This window comes from Rhipicephalus sanguineus, chromosome 1 (genome assembly GCF_013339695.2).
Source record: "Rhipicephalus sanguineus isolate Rsan-2018 chromosome 1, BIME_Rsan_1.4, whole genome shotgun sequence".
NCBI classification, from domain to species: Eukaryota; Metazoa; Arthropoda; class Arachnida; order Ixodida; family Ixodidae; genus Rhipicephalus; species Rhipicephalus sanguineus.
This window is the reverse complement of record NC_051176.1, coordinates 162797233-162818885: the sequence shown is the minus strand read 5'-3', so window position 1 is coordinate 162818885 and position 21653 is coordinate 162797233. Positions and strand designations below refer to the sequence as shown.

The 21653-nt window shown below is 47.6% G+C and overlaps 1 protein-coding gene across 1 annotated transcript in view; it reads left to right on the top strand.

Annotated features, from left to right (window-relative positions):
* LOC119401445 (breast cancer anti-estrogen resistance protein 3 homolog) overlaps positions 1-21653 on the top strand; it is a 145902-nt gene that overhangs the window by 100642 nt on the left and 23607 nt on the right. The window contains exons 3-4 of the mRNA XM_037668267.2: positions 2425-2536; positions 3898-3976. Of these exons, the coding sequence (XP_037524195.1) occupies positions 2425-2536; positions 3898-3976 (191 nt within the window). The remainder of the gene's footprint in view (positions 1-2424; positions 2537-3897; positions 3977-21653) is intronic.

The following is a 21653-nucleotide window of genomic DNA, read 5'->3' as shown; positions in this document are numbered from 1 at the left end:
CGTGCAGGCTGCTAGGCTAGCGTGGCAGCCTAGCGTAGCAGTGCAGCCTAGCGCAGCCTAGCGTAGTGCAGCCTAGCGTAGCAGTAGACACCGCACGTTAGTACGGTGTGAAATAATGACCTCCCAAGCATACTTCTTGTCCTTGCCTTATTGTATTTTACGCGCTTTGTAGCGTCAGCATCGCTTGCTTCGTTGCGCAGTGCATAATCAGTTTCAATGTAACTTTAAGCCATTATCCCCTTCAGTTTAGGCACCCTGCTTGTAGTACTCCTGAAAATTAACTCGGACGTGAATAGGTAAGATATTCGTCCTGGTTGTAAAGTAGGATGCATGCGGAGCTGAACGGAAGCCGCCATTTAGGAGCATTATTTCTGTCAACTTTTCGGTCCAAACCAATACCGATTTGCTCTGCGTCATTGTGTCGTCACAGGCGAAAAAAAAGTGCCTGCGAAGCACCTTTTGCGTACCACAAGTTGACACGGAAATCCAGGATGCAATTCAACGTGCGCAACCTTCACCTCGTTTTACATATCCACCTGTGTTTGACCAATGAAAATCGTTTTTACGAGAAGAAATATGAGGAGGCAGTCACCTTTTCTGCTTACGAGGACTGCCTTCATGGATTTAATTGTGGTATTCATTTAGAAAATGAGCTTTTTACATTCGGTATGTCCGGTTCGGTAATGAGAACCGAATCGAAAAGCAGCTATGTCCCTGAACAACCTTCGGCTCTCAGGAAATGATGCAAAGGTGACTACGCATTATGTCACACTTTCACTTAAGCACTTGTTTACGATGAGCGCTTTCATTGTGCAGACACGAAGTGCCCGTTGGAACACCATTATACCGCCCATGTTTTGCAGTATCAGCTACTCAGGTATCAGGTCAAAAATATTTAGTGGAAATTAAGTCAGCTTGCTCAATATTATTATTCCAGGGACGCATTCATTACTGTGCAATACGTATTTTCACATTATGTGCAATACGGAGTTACTTCTAGCGCACGATGTAGATAACGGGCAGACCGTGTAGATCTCTTCACGCGTTGCAAAATGACGAATTCCGAACAGTCGAAAACGAAATTATCGCGAAATCACGCTTAAAATGTCGTAAATGAAACTTTGTGTTGGATTGCAGTAGCGCTATTTATACACGGTATGCACGTCCGATACTCCTTAATTAGTAGGCATGTTACTTCGCCCGGCTTGGCGCAAACCTGTTACCATGTACTACGTTGTCTAGAATAAGTTATTTTAGAGCGCAGTTCTTAGGCGCCCGTTTCTGGGTCGGCGGCGTAACCGATAGACATGAAAAAATTAAATGAGAAAAAAATACCCAGGATCGAAGGGGATTTGAACCCGGCCCCTCTGCGTGTCACTTGAGTCTTCTACCACAGAGCCACGCCAGTGCTTGAAATTCATTCACAAAAAGACCCTATACAGGCGTCATCTCGGGCAAGCAATCGCGTTAACCTACGTAATATAGCGCGGCAGAATAGTAAAATAACAACCAGTCATAACAGAATGGTAATTGTACAACGAGTGTGTGGTTTAATGCTTCCCACTCACTGCAGAGTGCTCAGCCGTAATTCTTCATCGTCATCAGCCACGTGAAACATCAACAAAGTGCACATAATACCTCACAGATGAGCGGGTACCTCGCTTATCCGCAGAAATACGAATAATGGCGTAGTGGGTACTGTCCTACTTCGCAAAAATTATGATTTTTGGCGTAGTCGAAACCTTGCGGAAAGCCATAATTTGAAACACAGTTGGCATTGCCCCAACACGAAGCTGCGCTCAGAATTCGCATTAGGCAGTATCGTAATCTTCGGTGAATGTTTTTTTTTTTTTTCGTGTGTGCGCTCCTTAGGTAATCGCACCAGATTTGCTTGTTTGGCGGGCTGTCACTATCATAACCATAATTTAATGTACGTTCATTCGGACCTCGTAAGTGCCGTGTGGGACAATGACTTTCTGCTGCGCGCAGAAAAGAATTGCTATCCCCGTTGCTCATTAGCGCATACTTCGGGTGTAAAGGACATCTTAGTCGAAATCAAGAAGAAGAAATGGACAGTGGGCAGGACATGCAGCGCGCAGGCAAGATAACCGCTGATCATTAAGAGTAACTGACTGGATTCCAAGAGAAGGCAAACGCGCGAGGGAGAGACAGAAAGTTAGGTGGGCAGATGAGATGAAGTAGTTTGCGGGGTATAACGAGGCAGCAGAAAGCACAGGACCGGGTTGATTGGCGGAACATATGGGAGAGTCCTTTGTCCTGCAGTGGGCGCTCTCAGGCTGATGATGATGATCTTTCAGAAGCCACGGATGTGGCTATTTCGCACAAAGAAATCACAAGGGAAGGGTTAAAGGGAGCGCAAGGGAGTACATGATGATGATGATGATGGATATTTCGCCTGAACAGGAGATCCTGTGGATGTCCGAGAGGGATGTCAAGGACCTGGGAGTCAAAAATGGCGCGCACCGGGCCATCCTTGTCTCCTCCCTCATCGTGCTCAAGCGCAAGTACGACAAAGGTGAGCGTGGCGCCCTGCCCGTGTTGTATATTACTCTCTCAAAGCGAATATACCCGAAAGTATCGCTGGACAGAAAAATACAGTCGAGTAGTCGCGCGGATGCCTTGCTTTTGACAACAACACTCTATGTTTGACGTGAAAATTTTTAGCTGTAACCAGACGTAACAGGCGCCTTTTACTGACCAGTCGCGAGTGTGTTCTTCTGCAACGTGAATGCTATACATGCAGACGTACACCTATACCAGCATTATTGTCTACAGTGCGGGAAGCGCTGCGTTTAAGAGCGTGTGTGTATATATATATATATATATGTGTGTGTGTGTGTGTGTGTGTGTGTGTGTGTGTGTGTGTGTGTGTGTGTGTGTGTGTGTGTGTGTGTGTGTGTGTGTATGTGTGTGTCGTATTACAAGATAAATTAATGTGAACATGTGTTACCAGATACGCATAATATCGCTGCTCCTTCTCACTAGGCATTTAGCTCTCATCCTTTATACTCTTTGTGCCGCATGCATACAATATACATGTTTATCCCTTTTATCGGCGCCAAAATATTTACAAGAACTCCGGTTGTGCGCTCTGAAGCATTGCAACGGAGATGTAATGACGGACGCTGTAACTAGTAAGACGAGGAATTGGGCTAGTTGGTATTTATTCGCTTTGGAATGCGTTCAGTAAAACTGACGCAGATACTTATACAGGAATGAAGATCACAGGTCTAGAAGGCGCACACACAAGAACGCCTTCGTGTCACTTTTCCTGTGGACGGTGTTGTACCCACCCTGAACGAAGCGGAATCAAGGAAGGAACATCCAGACGTCCTACGACGCCTGGATGGCCCGCCCTTGCCTAAACCGTGCAGCTCGCAGCTGCTAGCTATCAGCTAAGAGTCGCACGGTTGCGCTAACTTCTGCGCATGGCAGTTTGTATGGGTTTGGTAGCTATAGCGCGACGTATGTAGACTCGGAGAGTGTAGTCGTATATGAGCGTGTATTTCGATTGCGATAGCAGGCAAAGTGCTCACGCAGTTCGTTTGCTGCATGGCCCATGCGGTTTTCAGTACAGCAGACGTCGTCATGACGCCGCAGTTGCCGCCATTATACCATTTCGCCGTCGTGTTTCTGTTGTGGAATTACAAACATCTCCTGGACTTTTCGCAGTATTTTAAGTTTTCCACAAGAATTTGGTGTTATTGGGAATTTTATCGGAAAAACTGCCGCCGCGATGAATAAGTTCACAGCTGGGGCGATGGATCGTTGGAGCCTGCTGCTAAATACATTTTATGCTGTGTCATTTTCACATGCGTATAGTTTTCGTTTCATGTTATGCTGTTTATCTCACTGTCCTCTCACGTGCTGCAACAGGTAGCCGTATCAGGTCTGGTGGCACGTTGCTGTCTTCACGGTTCCGAAGCAGCAGCTCCCTTATACAGGCCAAGGAAAAGTGAGTAGACACTTTTAAGTAGCTTTCGTTTCCCGTTTCGTTCTCTCTCTCTCTCTCTCTCTCTCTCTTTCTTTTTTTTTATTTTGCATTCCGCAGTCAATGATTTCCGTTAAGAATTAAGATAAACACGTTGGCGGCGCCATTCCTGTCGCCTTGCTATTCTTTATTTTTGCAAGTTTTTCTTAGTGCACAGTCCAAGTTTTACGTGTATATAGCTTTCCACCTCCAGACGGGGCCCATGTGGAATCGAGTGCTAAAGCTCTTTAAAGAACAATATACCGGGATGTTACTGTTTTTTTTTCTGTGAGTGGCTCTCAACGGTTTCTCTTCGTGTGCGCATATGATGCGCATGTGGTTATGGACGCACTTGAATAGCTACATTTTTGCGAGAAGTCAGCTTTAATATTTTAGTAAAATGCGTTTGTCCTACGTTCGAACGTGACTGCAGTCGACTATACACGCACCGGCAGTATCGGGCGAAACTGCATGCCAACGCGAAGTGTGCGTCTATGTAGTGGTACGACAGCAAGTCGACGAAGCTGTCGACTGCTTCATGTCCGGCTCATGTCGCGACTTGTGAAATATTGTTACCTTCCATTCACTTTAGCCTGATTTCTTGCTCAAGGGTCTCGTAATGACGCCTCTGAAATCGATAATGAACAAATAAGCCGATATCGAATGCAGAAAGTTGGGCGAATCGGAAACGTGACATTATGCTTTTAAGAAAGACGGAGGAAAGAACAGTACAAGGCCCATGCAGCAGCGGAAGGTGCGCTAGTTAGTGAAGGTGAGAATGATCAGTTGATTCAGAAGTTTTGCACTAACTAACGAACTTCCTAATCGGGCGTTCATATTGTCCCTTCTCCTCGTTGTTCTTAGAACAAGAAGAACAAAGTATGTCACCGCCTTTTAGAAATCGTTTTAAATTGTGTTCCTAAGTCGACTGCTTTGCGTCTACCTTCGTAAGGGCAGTTTTAAAACACCCTCGAAATATGTTATGTTGGAAAAAAGTTAAAAATAATTTAGCTTTAATTACCAATATTACCCGAAAGATGTCCATCACTCCAGCAGTCATAACTTGCGATCCTACCACAGGAAAACAAAATGGCTTGGCATCATTAGGTGTATATATGCAGTATTGGCTGTCCAATAAACTCGGATATTGGCGATATCATCGACATTAAATGTATTTTACTGCCCCAAAATTAAAGAATTGTCTTTTCATGTGCTTGTATTATGTCTTTCCATGTGTTTGTATTGTGTCTTTTCGTGTGTTTGTAAATTAAACCCATAACATCAAAACTTATTCATGGTTTACACTTATGCTAGTTCATTGCAGAGCTTCGTGTCTGAGAAAGAAGCATGGGAAGTGTCACTTTGAAATAATGGTTTATTCAAAAGTTACGAGCTCTTGCGCAACGAAAAACACCTGAAAGTCAGGTTTGGAGAAAAAAAAAATTCAGGCATCTTCGCACTACTGGTGCCAAGCCTGAAGAAAGTGCGGAGCTGGGCGACCTTTTTTGTTTCTCTTTATTTTTGTCTTTCTTTCTTTGTCTCTCTATTTTTTCTATCTCTTCTTTAACTGTGTTTATTTATATTTCTTTTTTTCTCTCTCTCTATATATATATTTCTTTCTATTTCTCGCTCATTCTACTTTATTTCTCTTTCTGCCCTTTCTCTCTCTCTCTCGATTTCTCGCTTCATCTATCTTTCCATCTCTTTTTGTCTATATATTTTTCTCTCTTTCTTCCTGTCTTGCTTTCTGTTTCTGTTTTCCTTCCCTTTCTTTCTCTCAATTTATATATTTCTATGCTATGCTTTACTCTCTCACCTCCTCCTCGCCCTCACTTCCCTTTCCTACGCATTTGGTATGCTATACGTATACAAGGCTATGTTACGCTCTGCTAGCGTGCCTGGATAGCCGATTGGTCACGAAACTTACGATGCTCGCCTTCGGATCGTGGGTACGCGGGTTCGAATCCCGCCTCGTGAAGAAATTCATTTCGCCAAGAATTTATCTTTCTCTTTCTCCCTCTCTCTCTGTCTCTGTGCTCTTTCTCTCACTCATCAGAGTTATTGCATACCACGCCGGACAAATCGGCGCACGTGTTCTGGGAGCCAAGCAGGAGATGAAGAAGAGGACGAACATAGCGCGTGCCGGTTCATGATGGTAGCTGAGCGACAACAGCAACACCTCATTTCCATGTTCAAAACAGCGCCAACGTAGACGAACAAGACCGTGTTCGCCTTTTCGTTCGCTCCCTAGTTCGTTTGTTTGTTAGTTTATTTTATATTTCTACGCAACGATGAGTTAGAGTGCATCTGAAGCACGTCGCACTTCTTCCCGTTCGCTGGCGCGCCTCAAAAGCGAAGAATGTTGAAGCAGCCTCCTCGTCGCTTTTATCTGTTCGCGGATTACAACCAACGGCATAAAGCAGCTCCGCTGTTCAAACAAGGATGAAGTTTTCCAAACATGTTATTTCCGGTTCGAGGACAGTTATGAAACGGACCACAACTTTTTTTTTTTTTTTTTTTTTTTTTTTTTTTTTGCACCGCAATTTTCAAGGTGCGTACAGTCTTGAAATATGAAAAATATAAAATTCACCTCTTCAAAAAAAGAAAAAAAAGCAGCGTGATATTAAAGTGGAGCGACATACTTTAAGAGCACTGAAATTATCTAATAAAGGTGATATCTCGCATTTCGGGCATTTCCTTTTACGTTATCATGGTGTTGCTTAAATGGTCTATTGTATGTGCAACGCATCATTTAATTATGTTATGATGTTACTGTGAGAACGTTGTTTCACGCATTTCTTTCTTCTTTTTCTTTTTTCTCCTTGTCCTGGTGTTACTGTGAAAACGCTATGTGAAGTGTTTCTTTTTACTCCTTGTGTTACTGTGACAAAGTTCTGAGTTCTATGTTCGATCCCCTCAATAGCTTAGGAGTAGCCGGCGCCTTATTTGTGCGCCAACATCTCCTCACATCGTATCAATGAAAAAAAAAAAAAAAATCTCGACAACACTGGACGTGCCTCCATATGAATGTTTTATTACTGCTGGTCTAAATTAACATGCTTACTTTGGAATACATCGAACGAACGTATTTGAACTTGGCGCTGTCGTGCACGATTGTGCGAATAGCCGAGAGATGGAGCCAGCGTATCTTCCCGGCTCTTCAAAAAGCCTGCCGCGTGTGTACGGCCTCGCCGAGCAAAAAGCGAAAGACGAAAAACAAGCGAAAAGCAGGCTGGCTTGCAGATGATCGAGCGGGCGAGGAGGTCTGCGTGCGTTGGCGTGAGCGCTCGCGCGCAGGAGGGTTCGTGGTGGTTGGTGCCGCGCTAGGATCAGCCGCCGTCGTAATGCTGCGCGCAAGTCTCCTGTCAAAATGCAGCGAACAGCCATAGGAACAGCGGCGCACAGGTAGTACGTCGCAGTGAAGGGCCATCGTCCCTGACGCATCCAAGGAACCACGCATCACTCACTCGGAAAGGGACGTTGTTGCACGGAGGACGAACCGCGCCGGTAGCGGCGGCAGCGTTTGTTGATCGACCGGACCTGCGCGCGCGCTCTCCTAGTTCTCGTCCGACACAGGCGGTCTATGCGCTCTTGCGGAACAGCGGCCTCGGTAGGGCCGAACCAAGCCGCGTCGTAGCCGAGACGTGCTGCGGTGTGAGTGACCCCCGAGATGGGCGGTCTGATCTGAGGCTGAACCGGCTCGACGTGCCCAAGAGTAGCTCGGTGAGTGTGCTGCTGTTCCTCTCCGTACTGATCCTTTCTCGGTTCAAACTGATGTATTGTTGCCTGGTACTGGCATCAGAAGCTACGCTCCTTTTGCGGGTCACCGAGCTCACATCGCGCAGTCGTAATCTCGAGCAGAATTCTGCGCGTTGTAAACTGTTCTTCTTGGCTGTCGGACGGGTTCTTTCATTCGTTCGCCAGTTTCATCCATAGTAGCGGCAGCAGATCCCGTCTTGACCACACGATAAGAGCGGTGACTATAAAAGTGCACGTGAGTGCCGGGAAAGAGTAACATCGTTGGTTGGCTTTCAGCTTCCCTAGTTGCTTAGATACTGCAGTGCTCGTATTCCGGCCGTATGCTTCTGAGGGGCAGGTGGAGAGGTTTCATGCACGATCGATGCACGCGTTCATCAGCTGAGCTTTCGTACGCCATGATCGAAGTGACTAGTTTCCGCCACGCCCGGTAAATTGCCGCGAGCTCCAATGTTACGGTTCCAGCGCAGTACTTATCCGTCGCAAAGTGGGCGTGCCGCGGAGCGCGTCAAGGTGCGTTGCGGGAAAGCCGTCGCGATGTTTCTAGTCTGCGTGCACGTGCTGTTGCGCTGTGTTGTGTGCATGTGTACTTTAGCAGGCAACGTTACCTGTGTTCACCCTCCATGTTCACCTAACCGCGTTGCACATGATTCTTCTTAGCGTCAGTGTGATCGGTGCTGAGCAACGTGCTGTCAGTCTCGACGCGATAGTAGTGATAGTAGCTCCAGCAGATACACCAGGAAAGACACGAGACAAGCGCTTGTGAGTGCGTATCTCAGGGGCGTGGCCAGAAATTTATTTAGGGCAGGTCCGACCCCCCTTATGTATGTTCGTGTGCGTTTGTATGTGTGCAGGTATATAGTATATCTACATACAAAATGTAAAAATTTCGCTGTCGAGGAGGTTTGAATGCCCCCCCAGCCCCCCGGCCCCTCCTCCTTCTCCTCTGGCTACGCCAATGGCACTGTATCTTCCTGTATTTGTTCAAGTTCGTGCCACTATCACCTCGCTATCAAAACCAACTAGCCCAGTCTGCCACCTTACTAAGTCAGTCTCGAAATGAAGTGTAAGCAGAACCAGAGCGAACCGGCTTGGTTCTGCTTGCACAAACGCTTGTAGGCTACTACACATTGCAGTAGCTTGTAGGCTACGGCAATGTAGGCTACTGCACCATCTTGTAGAATGCGAAAACATACACGTCCGTAGGTCAGCCACCGTAAGCGCTGCTTTTTGTGGCTGCTCTTCTGTGGTACGCGGCATTTTTTTTTCTTTTTTCGCGCTGTATCCTTTGCCTGCCCAACTTTCCATTACTAGGCTGTAGCTGTGTGCAAACTAGGTTCACATACCTTATGTGAACCTGACTTGCATAGGACCGCAACGTGAAAGTAATAAGAGACTAAATGCATTTTCGTCACCTGAAGATCTTTCGATAGGGTGCACATGGGACGGAGATATGGCAAAAAGGAATGCAGTGACTCATCGCATCCACGCATACACTGTCTAACGACGTTACCTTTAGAAATCGTATACGTGTGTTAAATCTCACCTCGTACAGTTATGTGCGATGCAATTACCAGCAGAATATGCATTTCTTGAGGTGAATTAGCGTAGAAGAGGCGCACGGAAGGACGGACATTTAGCAGTTCTGCAAAACCCGTTCTGTACATGAATGCATGTTCAACGTGGTTGGGCTTCAGGCACACGCGGGCTTATTTGTTCGTCGCAGTACTAATCTTTTTCGCTGTGGCCGAGCCCCACCGCGCACCCGATCTTTTCCCCGTGGTTCGCCTCCGTGACGGTATGGCAGGAACGGGTTCTGAGGTAGCGTCACGTTTCCACCGTGCGCCTTTCTCACGGAACAATCAGCCCTCCCCCGCGCCTGTCAAGGTCGGCGGGCCCCGCAGTGGGCCTGCGGACCGAAGGGAGGCCCCCCGTCGGCACGGAGACGATGCCGCCGGCCATGCAAGCCGGGGAAATAAGTGCGCTCCAAGGACACCTATTTAACGGACGGAGGGCGCCACGCGGGCGTGGTGTTGCTGAAAGGCCCCTCTCTGCATGGCATCGAGCGACGCAACTTTGCGCGACGGCTATGGCCGCGGTGCGGGCGCACTGCATCGTCTCGCAGGGAACATTCCCGGCATTGTTTTTCTCGTTCTCATGCAAGTGTCTGCGCGCGCGAGAGAGAGAGGCGAACCGTTCCGGACCAATCACAATGAAATATGTAATGCGTATCTAAACAAGGGTATCAGCAAGCACTAATTAAACACGCACATGAGTACTTAGCGAGATAACATGCTCGTGTGACGCTTTATAGGTATACAAGGACGCACATATATATGTTGTGCTATCGCCCGGCGCAGGCCACGCACTGTATTGAAACCTCCTCGGGCGTTTTCGGATGTTATCAGATTGTGCACACGATGCCGGTAGTTGAGTTCGCACATGAACGCGTGTCAGGATATGTATGTGTGTGTGCAGGCCAGTTGGTGATTCATGATTAGCAAAGGTATCCGCAAAAGCACGCGGGACACAGAAAGAGAGAAAACGAAGCGACTGCCGCATCGCGTGCGTGCGTGCGTGCGTGTGTGCGTGCGTGCGTGCGTGCGTGCGTGCGTGCGTGCGCGCGCGCGCGCGCGCGCGCGCGCGTGTGTGTGTGTGTGTGTGTGTGTGTGTGTGTGTGTGTGTGTGTGTGTGTGTGTGTGTGTGTGTGTGTTTACTGATCATGGTAGTGCGTTGGCTGAAACGTTTCTTAGACCCCAGTAGCATGTGCATACTGTTGTCGCGTGCGCGAAGTTTACCATTTGAGGCGGCAAGGTGCATGTCGGCGTGCAATGTTTCGGCAGCGCGTTTTCATTGACCACAAAGGGCTCGCTGAGCAAACTTGTACGTGATACAATTTGCTCCATAGCTTTGATCATTGAGACATTTTCTCTACACGAATACCTATGAAAGCAGTCGGCATATTCACCTTCATTGCAGTTTCTGTGTTCCGGAACTTCCACAACGAGCAAGCTGTAGGGGCGTACCGAGAACAGAAGTCATTATTACCAACAACGGCAGATAACGGTGCTTATCTCGGTCTACTGCTCCGCTCGCGACGGCTAAGTTCCGCGAACCAAATGAACGCATTGTTTCTTTTTTTTTTTCTCCTTGTTTCTCTCGGCCTGCAAGGGTGTAGACGCGCCCAACGATAACCGAGACCCACGACTATTGTCTGCCACGAGCAATGATCTCAGTGAAACGACGCCCGCTCAGATGCTGCTGCTGAAGGCCCGCTCGCTCGGTGGCTGGCTGCATGTGGTGGTTAGGAAAAAAAAAAAAAAAGCAGGAAAATGGGCACATTCGGAGTCATCGCCCCCCGCTTTATCGTGTTTTTTTTTTTTTTTTGCGTGTTTACTGACGACCGAGAATTCTGGTAATGAACAAAGTGAGAGAGGAGAAAGAGAGAATGGGAAATCCGGAGTGTGCTCGTTTCCATTGTTGGCTCCTCTTTCGTCTCGCTGCAGTTTCTGCCCCCGTCGTGTGAATGCATGCTCGAGCTGGTGCAGCCTAGATGCTTCGCTGCTGCGAAAAGGTGGCTGTCGTACATTTGCGAGCAATTTTGTGGCGAAGTCGTAAGCGCGTGTTTACTTCTCTGTTCATATTGCTTTCTTTTTCCTTTTTTTTTAGTTTTTGCGCGCGATTGTTCTCTCGTGATTCATCTTTCTTGGGGCTGCTGACGGCGTCGCTCAGTGCAATGTCTTCGAAACGCGCGTGCACCCCCCCCCCCCCCCCCCCACACACACACGCAAACAGGGCGTTGCAAGAAATGTCAGAAAATCATCTAAAATAAGGGAGATGGAATGTTTGCTCACTGCCTTCATCGTTACATTCTCTGTAGCGGCAGACATCTTAAGCTGACTAGAAATGACGGCATTAATTAAAGAAATTGATATAATTAATATTTTAATTACCAAAGACATCTGGTCGTGTCAAATGGGAGAATTGAAGCAACATTTTCTTTTTTCTTTGAAATTTCTTTCGAATGACAATTTTTCCTATATATGTCTCGTGTACGGGTAATTTCTAAAAGAGATTTGGTGCCACGGTTCCAGCATGTCGATACCGGTCTCCAAAATGACTAAAATGTGGACGCCGATACTGAAATATAGTTTTTCTTTTCACGGTTATGTTTAAACTCATGGTGACCACATGGGGTTCCTCGCGAAAACAATGCTTTATTTAGACCAGTCATGCCTGTGTAGCTCACGAGCATAGTTATTACGAAAAAAAAATTTTTTTGATGTAGGGCGTAGACAGTCATCTGCAGGCCGCGTATTTGAGACCCCTGTTATACAGCATTAATAGGCCAAATGATTAATTCATTTCCTCTCTAGTAGAAACGCGTTTAAAAGGAAATACTTCAGCGCTACAGTGATTATTTCTTCCGTACTCGTATTTCAGTGACGTGCGAGTAGCCATGGCGGTCTGCTTGCTCGTTCACTAAGATGATGAATCAATTTTAATTACTGGACTTCATTTTCATTATGCGGCGACGTCTTGCTGCAGGGGGTCGCCGCGGAAAGCTAGATCCACTTTAAGCGATAAGATAACGAGCCGCCGTTAGGCGATAAAGAAGACGTGCATGTTGAGAGAGTTGGTTCATAATAAAGAATAAGTTTTAAAAGCCAAAGAGAAATAAAAAAAGGACACGAACATTACAGGGAACAGCACTAACGCTCAAGAGCCCGGAAGCGCTGCCCCTTTCACGCGTCACGCCTCGTTTGGTTTGCAACGGGTTCTCCGCCCGTGCGCACTCTTTATGTCGCAAGCTCACCTGTCGACCGCAGGCCGTTGCTTGCGGTACGAGCGTGCCACGACGGATTAGGTGTTTCGGCGCAGTAAAAAAGTTGCAGAGGATCCCTATGGACATTCTTATTAAGATGAGAACATGAAAGCGTTTCTTTTGGCTAGGTTGTTGTTACGGAGGGGTGACGTAAAGTGGTGTTGCCGAGTTGCGTAGAAGGCTAAATGATACGGCGGACAAGGGCGAGCTCCCTTTGCAGATGCGACATCACGTCGGTAGCCACGTGTTGATGGCGGCGCGCTTACGCAGCACGCCGGCTGCGACAACGTCAGCTGGGCGTCAGTTCCGGTGGGAGAGGTCACGTGCTTTAGGGATACGGCTTCTATGGACGCCAGTTGTGTGTGTGCGTTCAAGGCAGTAGACGCTTTCGCGCTAAAAAGCCAAACCGGCACTGCTTTGAACACGGCACTGCTTTGTGTCACGACAGCGTCAAGCATCACGCGAACCTAAATGTGCTGACTACCGTTAGCTACTGTTGCCATACGTTGGTTAAATATTGGTATTCCGAATAATGCCTACAAAGGAAGTTTCTGCTGTATTTTTTTTTTTATCTACAGGGTGTCCCACGTAACTTTAGAATTGGAACACTCGTCGGAAGCAAATTGAACCGAACGCACACTTTTCGCACTATCCTGTCGTTACTGTGGCTAATTTTTATTTTCCTCTTAACGGGGTACTGACAGAAAATTTCGCGGCCGAGATAGCTTGCGGGATCGATTCCCGTGAACATGCGTATATCGCCCCGCCGCGGTGGTGTAGTGGTTATGGCGCTCGACTGCTGACGCGAAGGTATGGTGGCTAGATAGCGAAGGTCGCGGGATCGAATCGCGGCCGTGGCGGCTGCATTTTCGATGAAGGCGAAAATGTTTGAGGCCCATGTACTTAGATTTAGGTTCACGTTAAAAAACCCCAGGTGGTCGAAATTTCCGGAGCCCTCCACGACGGCGTCTCTCATAATCATATCGTGGTTTTGGGACGTTAAACTAGCCACCCTAGTTAAACCCCAGATATTATTATCGAACATACGTGTATCATCTGCAAAATAACAGCAAATATAGCTTGGAAGGTATTTTATATGAATTTTGAAGTTCGTGTGCGCGATCCAGCGCTATACGCCACACCTCGCGACATTGACACCCTTGAAAGTGACTCGAAGGCGACCCCCCTACTTCCCCGACGTCACCATGCTGCAGCCAGCACAACAAGTTCTGATGACGTCATAGTCGCCATTTCTATTTTTCCACGCCTGCGCCAGCAGACTACTTTTCGGCTGCTGCTCGCGAGTCCGTGGCCGCGGCGCACGCGTTGAACGTTTTGTGTTGGGCAACACTGGTTTCCCGTTTTCCTGTTCGAAAGGACTTCTTGATTTCCTGCTGTGTGTGCTGCGTACCGCGCGGATGTGCGTCACAGTTCTGTGTGCTGACGTGTTCGAGCGTTGCACACGCTAGGTGGTGATAGTTACACCCAGCGGCTTGTCGTTTCTGGAGCCCTCTCAAACCGAAACTGAGACTGGTCGGTAATGAGCAGCCTGTAATTAATTATCTGTCGCGCGCTGCAGCAAACAATGTGCCGTGTTACGATTGTACAGGCCCCAGAAACACATTGCAAAAAAAAAAAAAAAAAACGCGAGGCCAAAATTTTTGTGTCAGTACCCCTTTAACTAACTCATTATGTTTAATTGCCCAATTTTTTAAGTATTGGCTGAAAACCCAAACTATGAACGCAGAGTTGTCGAGCACCTTCAGAAACTGCCGATTCCTACGATACGTCTCATGTACTCCTTTTTTCCGCGTTGCCAAGAAAGCTCGGGAAATATGAAAAAAAAAAAAAAAAAAAGCCACGTGACAGAGCGCTTTAAGGGACACTAAAGGCAAATATTAAGTCGACGTTGATTGTTAAAATAGCGGTACAGAAACCTTGTAGTGGTACTTTTATGCCAAGGAAGTGCTTATTTTGAAATAAAATCACGTTTTAGTGGTCCGCATCGCGTTAGCGCACTTCAAATCACCCGCCGGAAAGCGGTATTTCGCACGTCACTGTAGCCGTGTCCAACATTGCCCGCCTTTTCTGCACGGCGGCGTGCACCGTTCGGGCATCCGGCAACATCACATGCATGCGGTATTTTGTCGAACTTTCTGTCAGAGCGGCTTTCACGAGCGTTCAAAACACACGCGGCAGTACGCGAAACCACAACTACCACTGAGACGCGACCGCGTGAGCGAAGCAGGGCGCCGGGCGAAGCGCATGTTTGATGAAAACGGAACTTTTGAACCACGCGGCCGTTCCCCATGGCAACCCCAAAGAGGTTCTTTTTTCCATGAATCAAACAGAAACGAACAAGCAGCATTTTATTACGTCTCTTGATGCACGGAAGGTTCTTTTTTTTTATTGTAGCTAGTTTGATTACTAGTGATTAATTGTATTCAGACTATCCCACGTCATCGGGATCCCTTCCAAAATGTCCCACTCGTGGCGCTCATCGTGTGATACATTTAGCTTAATTTCTCGGTAAGTAGGGCACTGCTGTTGATAATACTGCCGTTTTAGACGTTGTCATACATTGACCTTTCACTCCGACATAAATTGTTATTTGCCTTTAGTGTCCCTTTATCATCTTGGCTAAAGTTACGTGGGAAACCTTGTATGCTCCCCCTCCCCCCCTCTTAAAAGTAATGGCATACTTATCTCTTTCCGCAAGCTCTATCGACAGAAGGAAACGCAGAATGATTAACCAAGAAACTGCTCTTTCTGCTCGAATCTAGTAGCGCGCCCTTCTTATATCATGTTAACATGATCACCTTGACCGCAGAGGTAGCCTGTACCGCTTCGTCTGGTTCAACAAAACCAGTATGCTCAGCTGTGTAGGCTGGCATCTCGCTCTAGTTCACCCGTTGTCGCACTACAGCCTGCCATCGCATCTATGAGAGACAGCCGAGAGCTGCCGGCGGCGGCCTCGTGCTTGATCATAGCGGGACGTTTCTCCCTACCCAAAGGACATCCCAGCAGGTGCTTTGGGATACCACATAATCGCCGTCATGAGCGTCTCAAAGCCCCTTCTCGAGGGCTTTGTTGTGCCCACGGGGTTCGAGGGCCGATCTCTTGGACAATTCGCCCCAAAAGAAAGCCGAGTGTCGAGCCGGGGGACGGATCTGAACTTTGCCACGGCTGAACAAGTTATTTTCGTCTGCGCACGAATGTTTTCGCATGCACACGCCACGAAGCAGCAGCCGCGGAAACACTCGTGCATTTAACGCTCTCAGGTCGTTTGTCTGTTAAACAAGCTCGTTACACAAACAATGAAACTCCTTGTTGTGTACAGGTGGACGGCTCGAAAGCGCGCCAGCGTAAGTTTCTTCGCGAAGCGAGCACTCTGCTCGTGCTCGACGCTTCTATGACTCAACGCCATAAACAAGTAGAATGCAAAAGTTCTTGACAGTCTTGTATTGTTATGAACAAAAAAGAAACAAAAAAAAAACTACAAAGCATAAGGTACGTGTGTTGCTTCACCAGCGTTGCGCATGTTGACCACCAAGCGAGTGCGTGTGCGTTGGAATATACGTCCTTCCGGTGGAAATTGCCTTGAAGAGAGCGAGAAGGAGGCATAGTGGGAACAGAGAGAAACACTCAGCATGACAAGGAAGAAAACGAGGCCAGCTGGGCATCTGGCTGCCATCAGCACTGTCATAACAAAGCGCGCCGCCGCGGCGAGGGCCTGCTCGACTACACAAACTTGCCGCGCTCTGTTCTGGCCACGTTCTCAACGGCGCTTCATGACGCGCGCGCCCGAGATCCGCACAGAAGCGCGTCTGCGCTAACGAAGCTGTTCGTTTAGCAACCCGCATTCACTGCTAAAGACGCGTCGAGATACGACAATGCGTGAGGCTTTACAAGCAATTTGACAGCACGTATTTCCGTCTGCTTTAACACTAGCATATATGAATTTTTGTAACGAAGGAATGAAGTTTACTTCCATTTTGTTACGAAGGAGGAAGCCAGGGATAAAAGCATCAAGGCCTGACGAGGTCATTGCTTCCCCTTCCCTGAAGATGTGAAAGTGATTCATACCGCAAAGTTTGACCGCGTGTGGTATTGTGTGTTCATCGCCGACAAAGAAAAAAAAAGGGGGGGGGGGTCTACAAGCACTCGTGTTTCACATTTGGTTCGCTCATACACTCGACAGGAATTCATTGCCCAATAAGGACCCGAGGACGCGACATTGGGCAAATTTATTTTCACTTGTACGGAGCACTTTTATCGTCTCCTGTACGTAGTCCGGTGATGAATGTATGCATATATATATATATGGCATACGTCGCTTGTGAGCTACTCTGGCACATTGTTACGTTCTTTCCAGTATAAACACGTCGCATGTATAGCTGCCCTTAAATAACTCCCGACCAGGGACTAAACGACAATGAGATCTCTGCCGAGGACTTTACGTCCCCAAGGTACCGGTGAGTTCCCTTGGCGACAAAAGTTTCGTTCGCGTTAGAAATAACCGAGCTACTCCAGTCAAGGTGCGTGTGTGCGTGCGTGTGTGCGTGCGCGCGCGTTTATGTGTGTGCGTTTAGACTACACAGGTCTTCTTTATTTTAAAAAAAAAGTTATGACAGTAAGACACCTGTCTTCTTCGCACACGAGCTTTACGTTGAGGCGGAAATACTTTGCCGAAGCTAAAGTTATGTGGAAGAAATCAATTAACAGAGGTTTGTTAATTCACGTCTTCATTACCATTTATATGGGAAAGTTGTAGCCGGTCACAATTTATGGCGCACCCATTTTTTCGGACAGAATTGCACGTAATTTGAGATAACCATAGAATTTTGATGGCGATATCGAAACCTAGCGCGCAGCAAAAGGCGGCCGCTCTGTTACGTCAGACCGGAACTTCCCGGGAAGAAGTGACAGACTTTGAATGAAAAGGCACGTCGCAGCAGATATCGATCTTGTCGCGGAAAGCGGCTTGTCCTCTCACTTTCATCAGCGGATCGGATCGCCTTACCTTTGCGTGTGATGCGTGTTTGCGTTTGGTCTGTTTCTTTCGCGCTGTGCGCTTGTGCGTCCATGCGTGCCTGCATTTGTCCTCGTGTCTTTTATCTGCACTATACAAGAAAACCTACTGAAAATGTGTTGCCAGCAAGCTCGCATCGCATCACTCGTGCGCAAAAAGCCGCAATTTCCACCTTTTCTTTTACTGTATATACAGCAGGGGGTCTCAAACTCACCTCAGCTATAGCGGGCCGCAGTCGCGAAATTTAATATCGCAAGGGCCTGGAGAGTGAAGAAGAGAGGAAGGTTGAACAAAATATCAGCTAACGTTGCCACTTAAAGGGAGGCCTTTCCGATATCTCATACGGGCCAATTCTGAAGGGGATTTGGCGGCAGGATTCGAGGAACATATCGATACTAATCTCCAGAATGACTAATAAAGTCGGGACGCCGATTCTGAAATATGGAGTTTTTATTCCACGGTTATGTTTCAATACATGGTGGCCTCATGGTGTGCATTATACGAAAAAAAAAATGTTTGAGACCAGTCACGTCTGTGTTGCTTATGTCAGAACAAAGCGTTATTCATCGCAAGACACGAGAAAATAGTACGAGTATCACTTAGCAAAGTTGAACGCTCATGAACGTACTTATTAAGGAGATAAAAAAAAAAAGCATGGGACGAAGGCAGTCGTGTGCGGGCCGGGCCGTAATCGAAAGGTCCGTGGGCCGCATGTGGCCGCGTGTTTGAGACCCCTGGTATACAGCGTAAGATGCGACCTGGGAATACCATGATATATGCAGCAACTGCACGGCGCAGAACACGTATAGCATATTTCATACATGGTAACATGTTGACCACGGCCAAATAGAGGGTTTGCTCTATATACCGCCTGCTGCTGGGGATCGTTTTCTCCGTCCTGGTGTATCTCGCGCAGAACATTCACGCACGAGCGCTTTCTGTCCTCGTTGAGATACTCTGTGGTTTCTTACAGCGTGCCTATCCTTTTGGTTGATTTCACTTATAAGCGCATGAACATTGCATTCGTATTGGTTAGACTCGTTGAGCTGGTAGGTACTTGCATCAATTTCTTGCCACCCTGTGACCTGTCATCGTCCTCGAGGCGATAATGATAGCGGGGTATTCGCGTACAGAAACTGAGAAGTACGCCACGAGCGCGGTGCGCCTACATTCACATCGCTCCTCTCCGCGCTTTTCGTTTATCACCACGGCTTTGTCGCTGCGGTGCCTCCTCCTTTCTCAGTCATTTTCTGCCATTAATCTGATACGCGTTCTGCGACCTCAGCGACCTAGCAAGGCCGCCGCAGCGGCGTTTCGAATCTTCTGCCCCTGTTCTCGGCGCATGCATGCATCGGCCGCTATATACTTCGCGTGTCGCCCACGCTCTCCCTTCGTGTCTGCACACCCTCTCCTCCAACGCTATATGCCTATGGAGCGGCTGTGTTACAGCAACGGTAATTGGGTTATTGCGAAGTTGCCCGCCCGGCTCAGTTGCGCGCCCGGTGCCAATGAACCCGTCCGGGATCCCTTGCAAGACTCGGGAGAGTGGCGACGAGCCCCTTCTCCGAGGCCGCCCCTCGGCGGAGTACGCTGTGGAGGGGCATGCATCACGGCCGGGCTAGACCGCACGCGCACGTGCAGTCTAGCCCGGCCGTGCATGCATATAGTGGCATGGTGTCGCTGCCGTAGCGCATCATTGCGCGCTCCGTTCGCCTGCACTACGCACGTTGACTACGCCGACTGGTCGCTTGTACTACGCCACCCGGCCGTTCACTAAAATAAAATCCCGGCTACGCCCCTGTCTCGTACGATGGGTTGTGCATATGTGTGCCCCATAAGAACGAACACGCGTGATTCCGGTCACCATTTCCGATTTTGATGAAATTTACTCTAGTTGCTGGTTTTAGACCCGGAAAAATGACGTCGAAGTTCGCTTCGCGAAAACAAATTGTGTTCGCAAAAAAAAATACAAATCGTGACTGCAAAAAACGTTTTTGCCAATTTCGCTACTTCTGAACTTCGAGCGCACCTAGCGAAAAAAAAAAAAAAACGGTGCATTTCTTGGTCACAATATGGATTCCAATCAAAGAACAAGTGAAATGCAACCAGTGCTGGGCAGTATCGAAGATACATGTATTTTAGATACTCTTCGGGTATCTTGTATCTGTATCGCGATACGTCTCGCAAGACGTGTATCAGTATCTGTATTTCCGATACATTGAAGAATGTATCGTGTATCTTAAGATACAAGGTACTGCGATCGCACAACCACCGTGTGAAGCAATAAACGTTGGCTGAACCCCGCTTCTCAAGCTGATACTGCTGCCACTAAGTCACCAGAATAAAACTAAAGGCAGTGACATTATTTTTATCTTTCCGCCGGAGTTTTCCAGCGAGGATAAGCGATGAGCTCTCAGCGTCCCTATTGGTGGATCAGAGTCACGTGGTGACGCTCGCGTCGTCTCGGCAAACAAGCACGCGAAAGTTAAGGCCCAGCCTTGACCCTTTTGTTTCCTCGTTTTTTTTTTCTTTTTAGTTGTGTGAGTGTCATGACACCTGGCACTTAGCCACTGTCCTGTGTCGCGTACTCCAATGCGTGCGGCGTCTTTCGCACACATTCTGATGCCGCTGTAGCGTCATTAGGCAGTTTTAGAATAGCGTACGCTAGCGTTTTCGGCCCGCTATTTCCGTCACTTAACGGGAGCCCGCAAGCGGCTAGCGTACGACGCATGCGCAGTTGCGCGAAAAGCCAACGCAAAGGTTTGCATACGCTATTCTAAAACTGCCTATTATCGAAGTTTCTCTTGCGTGGTTCTTCGTTATGCAAGAATGGAGGGTTGCTTTGCGTCTCGTGGCTTTCACACATCGCGATTTGAAGGATATCGTGGATGTAAGTTTGACTTACATACAGTGGTATTGACTTATATGCAAAGAAGGTTCCAACAGCTACAGCACCACCGGTACCGATGCCGAACCTAACAGAGCAAGCATTCACCTAACCGACTCTATCTTGGAGTACGTCTTTTTTTTTTTTTATTCAAAGAGTTTTAAACTCATAATTTGATTGTTAGCACTTCTTTCTTAACTGTCCTGTTTTTCCATCCATTACCTATATGTCTCTATATTGTTTTGTTTTTTTCGGTCTCTTTACCGCAATATGTCTTTCACGTTTAGCCAAGGTCAGCTCTTTGCTTTATTCGTACTTTTAACTGGCTGCGTCATTTCTGCTACTCTTTAGAAACTTATATTCCACTTGAATTTACTGTTACTTAAAGGCGATGTTGAGAACAAACATGTAATAATCCGGGCGCGCCTGCAGTATACAGTAACAAAAATTCTGCTTACTACTGAGTAAAATAGCGAAATTGAGTTTACATTATAATAACGTAAATTATTACGAGCCATCTTGAATACGTTAGCAAAGGTACTTGAGAAACATTGTTACATCAAACGCGCCGTTTTTCTCATGAGCGTCCCAAGGAGCCGTTTTACGCTATTTTCCACAGGCACTGCATTCAATTGTCATAGCTATTAGGGGTTACCCGCCGCAGTGGTCTAGTGGTTATAGTGCTTGACTGCTGACCCGAAGGTCCCGGCGGCCGCATTTCGATGGAGGGTATATGCCAGGGGCCCGCGTGCTCATATTTAGGTATTAGAACCGTAGGTACTGGAAAATTCCGGAGCCTTCCATCGCGTCATTTTTTTTTTTTTTCGCGAAATCAACTTTGGAAGTATTGTTCTGGATCTAAAACCTGCGCCTAGAGCATGGGTTCTCAAACTGGGTTCCGCGGAACCCAGGGGTTCCGTGAAGGATATCTAGGGTTCCGCGAGCGGCCAGAACGAACGCAACCCGCTCCCGATTTGCCCCCATTAGCAACTATTTCATTTATTTAGACAAGCAAATTTGCATTGCATTTTGCATTTAACGAAGCCATCTCACGCCGCATCCGCACATTTGGTGTCTGCGGGTAGCGAGAGACCCACGCGGTAGCAGCGCGCTAAAGACTCATCGTCTAGTGCGCGCCAAGGAACGCGCGGAGCGCTGGTAA